The sequence below is a fragment of the Elephantulus edwardii genome, unplaced genomic scaffold, assembly GCF_000299155.1.
Source record: "Elephantulus edwardii isolate Elephantulus edwardi_28Jun2011 unplaced genomic scaffold, EleEdw1.0 scaffold00012, whole genome shotgun sequence".
Classification (NCBI taxonomy): domain Eukaryota; kingdom Metazoa; phylum Chordata; class Mammalia; order Macroscelidea; family Macroscelididae; genus Elephantulus; species Elephantulus edwardii.
In genome coordinates, this window is record NW_006399762.1 from 7,981,358 (window position 1) to 7,990,385 (window position 9,028).

General features: G+C 43.2%; 1 protein-coding gene across 1 annotated transcript in view; it reads left to right on the forward strand.

Annotated features, from left to right (window-relative positions):
* The first annotated feature begins 4,473 nt into the window (after positions 1–4,473).
* Positions 4,474–9,028, forward strand: part of PDE5A (phosphodiesterase 5A, cGMP-specific) — a 259,248-nt gene continuing 254,693 nt past the window's right edge. Inside the window, exon 1 of the mRNA XM_006881059.1 lies at positions 4,474–4,595. Coding sequence (XP_006881121.1) covers positions 4,474–4,595 — 122 coding nt within the window. The remainder of the gene's footprint in view (positions 4,596–9,028) is intronic.

Sequence of the window (9,028 nt, forward strand, 5' to 3'; positions counted from 1 at the left end):
ATTGACTCAATTTGCACACTGAGCAAATATGAGAATTAGGTTATATCAAGAAGAATGAAGCATCAAAGTTGGAAGAAGATTAATAAGCACCATCTGTATGCAGATGGCACAACTTTGTAGCTGAAAACAAAAACTTGAAGCACTTATAGAAGAAGTTCAAAGACTAATATCTTCAGTATCAATTATTGTTGCAGACTGAGGGTAATTTTATAATTATTAATAATGAGACAGACAGCCAGGAATGAGATAGATCAGAGGGCATAAAACAGGGGCTCAGCAGTTCTCGACTGACACCCTAAGCCAAGCTTCTCTGTATCTTTATTGAAAATTATCTGAAAGTAAATCACACAGATAATTCAACGCAAATGAAGCAAAGCTCTTTCTATTGAAAACCTTCTTCTTGACCTAGGAGGGGAAGGGTTAGCAAATGCAAGAATCTGGTAAACCCTTAAGGATTGCCTTAGTGCCTCAGGGTGAACTCTGGCTTGAACCCTGACTCCCCCACATCCTGACATAGCATTCAATTTATTAAAAATATTTAGTATTGGCTTCCCATAGATTATATCTCAAAATAAAGAAAAAAAATCCTCATAGTGAGACAAACAACATAATGCTAAATTGAGAAGTTTGACATTGTCAAGGATTTTATTGTCCTTGGATCTATAACCAATGTTCATGGAAGCAGGAGTCATGAAATTAAATGGAATTTTGCCTTGGCTAATCTGCTTCAAAGATCTTTTAAAGTGCTATTGAGCAAGGATGTCCTTTTAAGTGCTAGGGTACACCTCGCTCAAGGCTATGATATTTTCAATTGTCTCTTATGTCTATGAAGGTTGGACAGTGAAAAGGAAAGACCAAAGAAATGTTGCTTTTATGGTGCTGGTGGAGAATATTGAATGTACCATGTATTGCCAAAAGACCAAAATTAAAATTCCTCAGTGAAACTCTTTAGATCCGGGGTTTTTCTTGTGGTAAGTTTTTGTGTGTGTGGTTTTTTTTTTAAGTAATAAATTTAACATTTATGTTTCTATAGAATTTCTATTTATTTGTCTTGTGTTTTGGGGCTAGTTCCCCCTTTAAAACAAAATTAAATAATGTTTTTAAATTGTTGGATTTATTGACTTAAAGTTGTTTCAGGTAATCTATTTTATTTTACATATCACAACACTGCTGTAACAGAACAGAATACAGCGTGTAGTGTTTGGTGTGGGGAAAAAGACAGGAAAAGTGGTTATCTATGTAGGTCTATGTGTATGTGTATGTGTGTTTTTTGCAATAGAAACACTATCATTCATAATTTTGCCTGTTTTTTCAATTTAAATGCCCAAGTATTTTAAAATAAAGACTAGATCATGCAGAAACTTGCAAGCCATATTATGGAGTGAGATTTTTCTGGCTTAATGGGCATGCAATGATAGGCTTTACATTGAGTATCTTATTTTTTTGTTTGTTATGAATAAGAATACCAGCATTTCTTTTCTCCAGTTTACTTCTTAGCAATGTTTATTACTTGTTTTTTAAATTCATTCTAAAGCACGATTGAGAATGTGCAGAGCAATTTATACCAATATGCTAAAATATAAAATAATTAAGAAATTTGGGGTAAAAAATGAAATGGAATAATATCAAGAGGTCAGGGTAAAAAGCAACAAATTCTACCTGACATTCCTGGAAACTAAAACAGTTTTTAACTACCCTTATTCCCTTTCTCAAGTAATAGGCCTTCCCAAGACCCCTAGCCCACCATCTATTAAAGACACAGAGAACTGAAATTCATTTTTTAAAAAAATTATCTTTCAGAAACACTTCAAACATTTTCCTGGTAGTGTAATGACAATATTTATGATTTATAACCTCTCAGGTTAGGAGAGAAATTGGGTGTTTTATTAAATCAAATAGCCAAAACAGCAAACTATTCAAGGCAAAAACCCACTCTACCCTTAGTGGATAGCATTTTAAATTATAATTGGTCTCTTGTTATTAGAAATTATGTACTTTCATCGTGGGAAAAACTGAGAACAGGAAACTACTTCAAGAGTATTGACATAATTTATTGCATATTGCTCCCATTCTATTGCTTTGCTTGTTTTTAATTGATGTGGTTACTGTCAGATAATAGTGAATTCTAATAAAACTGTATTTACAAAACCTTTGGAGATTACTGAATAAACAAAAGAACAGTTATTCAAATGTAGGGAAGATAAAACTATACATTGTAAGATTAGAAGACATTTTTTCAAAGTTCTCAGATTATCAGTTCAATTATGTGAAGGATTGGCCATCCACTTCTGAAATTATAGGCCTTTGAAAACCCTGTGAACAATAGAGGAAAATTGTTAGATATAGCACTGGAGGTAGAGTCTTCAGTTTAGAAGATACTAAAAAATGCAAATGTATTGGAGACAGGATGACACAGGATCGGGCAGGTTCTTAGGGTCACTATGAGTCGCAGTCAACTAGATGGTGCATAACAACAGTGTGGTGAGTAATGTCTTACATTATTGCCAAGAATAAGTTTGTCCAAACTGTATCACTTCAGTCACTTTAGTACATTATCCCTGTGTCATTTTTAAAACATACAACTCTACATCTAATTGTGCCAAAAAGCTATTAGGTCATTGCAAAATACCATATTAAAACTGAAAATGAGGGCACAAAGGAGAGAAAGCCACTAAGGGTTTTTTGGGGGTTTGTTTCTGGTGTTTGTGGGTTTTTTTGTTTTGTTTTGTTTTTTAAATAACAATGTTGTAGTTAGTTGCTGTGAAGTCATAACACAGTCAGAGAAACCTTAAATGCAACAGAAGGAAACATAACTAGGTCCTGCAACACCTTTATGATCATGGTGTATTTGAGATGCTTGTGGAAGTCGTCTAACCCCGGGGCTTATCTTCCAGTTCTATGTTGGATAATATCAAAGTAAAATCCTCTGTCCGTTCCTATTCTTGTCAGGCATACAGACCAGACTGTTTTCAAAGCTGTAAATCTTTAGAGAAGCAAATGATCACACACCCCTCTCTCCTAGAGAGGCAGGTAGGCTTCAAGTTCCTTTTAGTTACAGGTCAGCAGCCCAGTGCTTTTAACATTTGCACCACCAAGTCTCCTCAAGGATTAATTTGAATGCAGCCGTGTTTTTCTTCCAGGTTTTCTTCAACTGCAAACTCAGCTGAAACTTGTCCACTACTGAAAATATTGCTGCGGTAGTTTCCAACATTACAGTAACATGTAAGCCACCACAATTCGACCAAGTGGCAGGTGGGTTGTGATGAAGAGTGGTCCTTGTTGCCTCTGCTGAGGCAGCTGGGACCAGTAGGGACCTGGTGCACTGCTGTGTTTAAGCCTTTTGATACTGTGTCAACACGCTTCACTGAGGGGAGACAAAGCAGAACAAGAATGCAAAGCATTTTTTTAACGGACTCTTTTTTGAGTGGCTATTAATTATAGTTAGCAGCAAACAAATAATAATTCATTTTAAAGTGCTGGCTGAGCGATACCACAAAGAAACCAGCTGCTCTCGATTTTTCTCCACGCAGAGCTGGTGCATTCAATTCAATCTAATTGTACAGGGACGTTCTTGTCCCCAGACTTTGTATTTTTGTCTTTTCCCAGAAAGTGTTATAAAGAGAGGGAGAGGAGACTGATGCATGGCCAAGGGTGTCAGGCATATTCTTCTAATCATTAAGTAGGAATGAGCTTTTATTGAGCTTCATCTTCCTAAACCTGAAACAATTCTTTGGGCCTTTGAGGTCAGAGTTGCGGACTTCAGTATGGTCTCAGTGATAACACTGTACCCCTGGTCGTGTGAGGACAGTGACTGACGGGCTTCGTGCTGCCCCGCCAACTGAGCATGGACTGCAGGGATTCCTTGTTCCTGCAGAACCTACATATTCGAGAAAAAGCAACTCTTTGTAAAAGCAACTCTTCAACAGCCAACCATTGTTCCTAGGCCTGAGGAAGAGCACGCTGTCCCTTTAGGTACTAGAGATTTTCCAAAATTCCCCTTTCTGGACTTGGAAGGTGTCCCCTACATCGTGACCTTCTCCTGCCTAGAATGGGTCATGGCGAACACATCAAGAGTCACCTTTACGCGCTTCCCGGGAGCCGCCTCGCCTCACAGCGCACCCCGGCGGCCGCGTGGCCTCCTAGGCGCAGACACCCGGCTGCGGGAAAGCTCGCTGGTGGCCGCCTCAGCCACCGCTGCACGGGGATACCCGAGCGCACGCTGCCGCAGCGGGACCCCGGGAGGCTGGGGGACAGCTGCGTCCGGCCCCGCCCGCCACACCTGGGAGCTGTGAGGAGCCAGAGAGGCGGGGCGGGAGGCTGGCCCTCGCCCAGACAGCCTCTCCGCAAGCCGCCAGGGAGGGAGGCAGGCGGAGGGGGAGGGTCTCGAGGCAGCGTCCAGCGCCTCCGAGGGAGGGACCCTCTCTGGGGTGGAAAGCCAGGGCTGGTGAGCCGCGGAGCCGCGCTGCGCGGACCATGGAGCCGGGTGGCCCCGGCACCGGGCGGCCGCATCAGCAGCAGGACCGGGACTGTGTGGAAGCGTGGCTGGACGATAACTGGGACTTTACCTTCTCTTACTTTGTTAGGAAAGCAACCAGGTAAGAAGAGGACCCGCAGCAGACCCCGCCGGGGCAGGCAGTGTGCTCTGACGCTGTTCTCTTCCCCACTTTGAATTTTCCCTTTTAGTTCCCAGGCCCCTTTCGATTTTAAAGTAGGTTGTTGGACCCGTCATGAGTTAGTTGCCTCATTTTAAAGAAATCAAAGCAGGAAAGCTGAAGCGTCTAATCCAACTTGCTCACAAAGTTCAAATATAAAAATATCAGTGCGGGTCCCCCTCCTCACTCCCACCTCCTCCGGGCTTCCCCGCGAATAAGATTATTTTGTATATGTCCATGCTACTGGGCCTCCTTCCAGCTCCTCTCTTGCCTCTTTCTTCTAAATCTCCTTTGCAAAAACCAAAACAGTTTTTGAGCCCCTTCCCTGTAGCTCCGGAAGCACCGTTTCCAATTCGGTCCCCTGGTCTCCGCTCCTCCCCTGTCCCCCCCCCTCGCTCCGACCCGAGAGGGGCGGGAAAGCCAGGGGTAGAGGCGCGACCACGAGGGAGCCCCGAGGCAACAACATGCCGGAACCTTCCCCGGGTGAGTGTGCCCGCCGTGTGTCCCTTGCAGTCCCTTGGCTGTCCCGCGCGCCTCCTTTCACTCCTGCTTTCCCAAAAGGCGGTGCCACTGAAAGGAGGAGCTCGGCCGACGGCTTTGCGGCTCGCACACAAAGGGCGCGGGGGAGGCGCGCCCGGGACGGACCCGGGGGAGCAGACGGGTCCCCGCCGCCCGCGCAGACCCCAGAGGCCAGCGCTTCCTGGTCGCGAGCCAGGCTCGGGGCGGCTGCCTCGGAGCGTGGGGAGGAGGGACCCTGCCCCTTTGGAGGCAGCTGCACAGCAGGCAGTCGGGGAGCGCGTGGGAAACTCATCCGAGAGTTGGGAGGCTTTGAGACGCGAGGCGAGGAGGGAGGAGCGTGGCGAGCGGTTTCCCCGGAGCTGGAGAAGTTAGTGCGAGGCTGGGGCGCGGGCTGACTCCGTGGCGCGCCCCTTAGGAGCGGGGGCCGGGTTCCTCCGCAGCCACCAGCGCTGGACACTGGCCCTTGCGGCCGGGAGGTGGACGCACGAGGCGGTGATGGTGGAGGAGCCGGCCGGGGCTCGGCGCGGGGCTGTCACCGGGCGGCGCGCGGCCACGGCTCTGCCGGGCGCTCCCCGCCAGGGGGCGGCGCAGTGCGGGGCGAGCGGGCTGCTGCGGGCCGCGGCGCGCGGGGCACTGTAGGCGAGCGGACTCCGAGCCGCGGGCCTCACCTGGGCGCGCGCCGCCCTTGGGCGCCTGCAGGAGTCCAGGCTCGCCGGAGGCCGGATGGTCTGCACCTTGAACTTCCTACGTTTGCTATGTTGCCCTTTGGAGACAAAACCAGGTACTTGCTTCAGCATCCCGGGCTCTGACTTACTTTCCTGGGGGTGTAGGGGGCACTGGGAGCTGGGTAGTGATACCGACGGGGCGAAGCCTCAGTGAAAATGAACAGTTTGTGTCTTCCTTTACTCTCTTGCGGATGTACGACTTTGAGGTTTTCAGATCAGGCATTTTTAACCCTCTTTTTAGAGTATCTACTTGATCATTTTCCGCGTTTTTTAATTGAGGCAGTGGTTCCTGGACACGTCTGATCTCTGCTTAATTACCCCGCCCTCTATTTCTCTGTCCCACTTTTGCCTTCTCGATTCAGAACCCTAAACCGGGAGCGGCCACAGGATAGATTTAGTGAGTAACCCAGAAAGGAAAGTGACTTCGGAAGGCACTTTTCTTCCAGTTTACGGTGAGGCACTAAAGCCATCTAGATCTGGAATATCTGCTGCCATGGGCTGACAGTTTTCTGAGGTCACTCACCTGCTAAGCCTATGTCCTCAGTTTTCTTACATTCCCACCTTTCAGCTCCCATTGAATTACAGTGCATAGAATGGAGAGCAAGGTAGTATGAGGCTTATTTTTTTAAAGCGTGTGTGAGATTACTTTTTAGGCAAATTATTAACAATTTAAAGGAAAACGTTATCAGTCAAATATTACAGCATAAATATCTTTTTAAATTTTCAGTTGCTTCAAAGCCTAAACTTGTGATGGTTTTTTGGTAGGTAAGAACACTTCCTTGTAGGACTTTCACAAACCTTAACGTGATTTTACTGGAAAACAAATTGAACCAAATTGAAAGAGTTTTATTGCATTTTTTTTCCTATTAGGACTAAAGTTTGAATTCTCAGAATTACTTTGTTGACGATACGCAGTTTGGATCACCTGAGATCCATAAAAAGACTGTCACCTCTTTTAAAATGGTTAAGGTTCTTTATTATAGTTGATGTTGGCTGTAGGCTAAAGCTTTCTATGATGTGTGTGTTTATATTCTTAAGAGAAGAGTTTATGTTGAATAGAAGTTTGCTTTGAGTCTGAACCCATACAACGGCAATGGGTTAGAAAACGAAAGTGTAAAGTATTTTGGAGTACTTCAGGCCTTCAGTTTTAAGATGCATAAAGCGCTGAAAATCAGTGTGTAGAATATAATCTAAGAACTCGCTTGTAGCCAGAGGTTCTTCATGAAACTGGATTCCAATTTCCGATTCTACTTGGTGGCATTAGCTGGAAATTAACTTTAAAAATGAGAGGTTGTGCATGAGTTGATTATAAAATTACCATCTGCCAAGCCCAGTGTGGTTCACATCATAGTGGCAGAATTTACTGCATACATTTTAACTTTAGACTTTTTTTTCAAAACAGATGTTCACATTGTTTTTTTCTTTATTGTTACTTTATTAATGTGAAATGAATACAGTACATGATTGAGGAAACACAACGAATCTATGGAGGTATTTTAAGATTAAAAAGAAATTTAGATTTCACTCAGTTTATCCATCTGCATTAGGCTTGCTGAGGGAGTTATTTTTCATTATTTGAACTTGGTGATTTCAGACTTCTTGTGTGTTTCTCTAGCCTTTCCTAGATTTAATAATCTATATTCAGTGGTAATCACGGAACACTCTGGCAATCTTAAATTTTCATTTGGTGTCATTGTTGGGTGCCACTGAGTTGTTTTTGACCAATGGCGACCCTACAGACAGGGAGTACCATAGTTGGTAGGGTTTTCTGGAACTGTAATCTTACAGAAGTAGATCACCAGGCCTTTCTTCTAGGGTGGGTAGGTTATGCCAAGCTTTTAGATAGCAGCTGGATGATTAACTATTGTGCCACCAGAACTTCTTAATAGCTGTAAATTTTAGGTGAGCTTGAAAGCATTCATCTTGTTACACTACATTGTTTCTTTTTTTTTTTAACTCACTGCAAACACGAAGTGAAGGACCTCATTAACAATTAGTTTATAGCTGAGCAATAGATGTTTGCTAATAATCACAATATGTTAATGTGCATTTCACAATGTCATTTGGATGATTCATAATCTATTGGCATAAAAACTAATTTGGAACTAGTTAGTTACAACATTTGGAGAACTCATTTTGTCCTAGACAACTTGCATTCTTACAGGCTTGAGATTGTTAATGGAAAGCCTTAATGCATGCATTCACAAATGAAGCTTTCCTAGTGCTAATGCCGGTTAAGGACTGTTGTTATTCTTGACAGCACATTAGAATAATGATACCTTTCACTAGTTACTAATCTGCTTTGCGATTGTAGGGTGATGCTTTCGATCATTTGGTGTTCTGGGAGTAACAGGATTGACTTTATAGCTTTGTTTTGTACCAGGCAAAAGTTTCAGAATATTTGGCATAAGCTGGAAATAGGAGATATTATTAAGTGAGGACAAGTTTTTATGACTGTGTGGATCAAAGTCCAGAAACAGAAGTTATACTTCTTTCATGCAGTTTTCTATGATATGTTTTTATTTAATTCCGCTAAGTTATACTGGATTAGTTGAGGTTTCAAGTCCTATTTTAGGGATTCTTTCTTTTTCTTTGTAATTCTGTTTCTTATTTCTAAAAATGGTTTTATTTTTAGTTGCAGCGTGTTTATATTAAACTCACATGGTAGATATAATAAGTATTACTCTCCACTTAAAATTATTGTTCTATAATTATATAGAAATACAAATGTTTTCACTATTTTCAGAATTTGTTAAACATATTTTATTAAGCACTTGCTAGTGTCGAAGATGCTAAAATTTTCTAGGCCCTGACTGACTCTAACTTTGTCATTGTTTATGATATTTTTATGGTGGTAGTTCTGGTGCAGTAATTGCCCCTTTTCCTTGTATTGTTCATAAGGAAGGTCCTTAGAGCCAGTGCTAAACTGCCTTTTAATATCCTTCACACACCCATAAGGATTAACTTTTTCCTGCCTGGAGGAATCCCCCAGAGCTCCTGAAATTATGTTTCTCTAGAGGAACATCTGGTGGATTTGAGCCACATGCCTTCAGGATTGCAACACAGCTTCTTGCCACTAGGCCACCAGTAGTCCCTACCCTTCACACACACACACAAAGAGAGGTAGTCCCT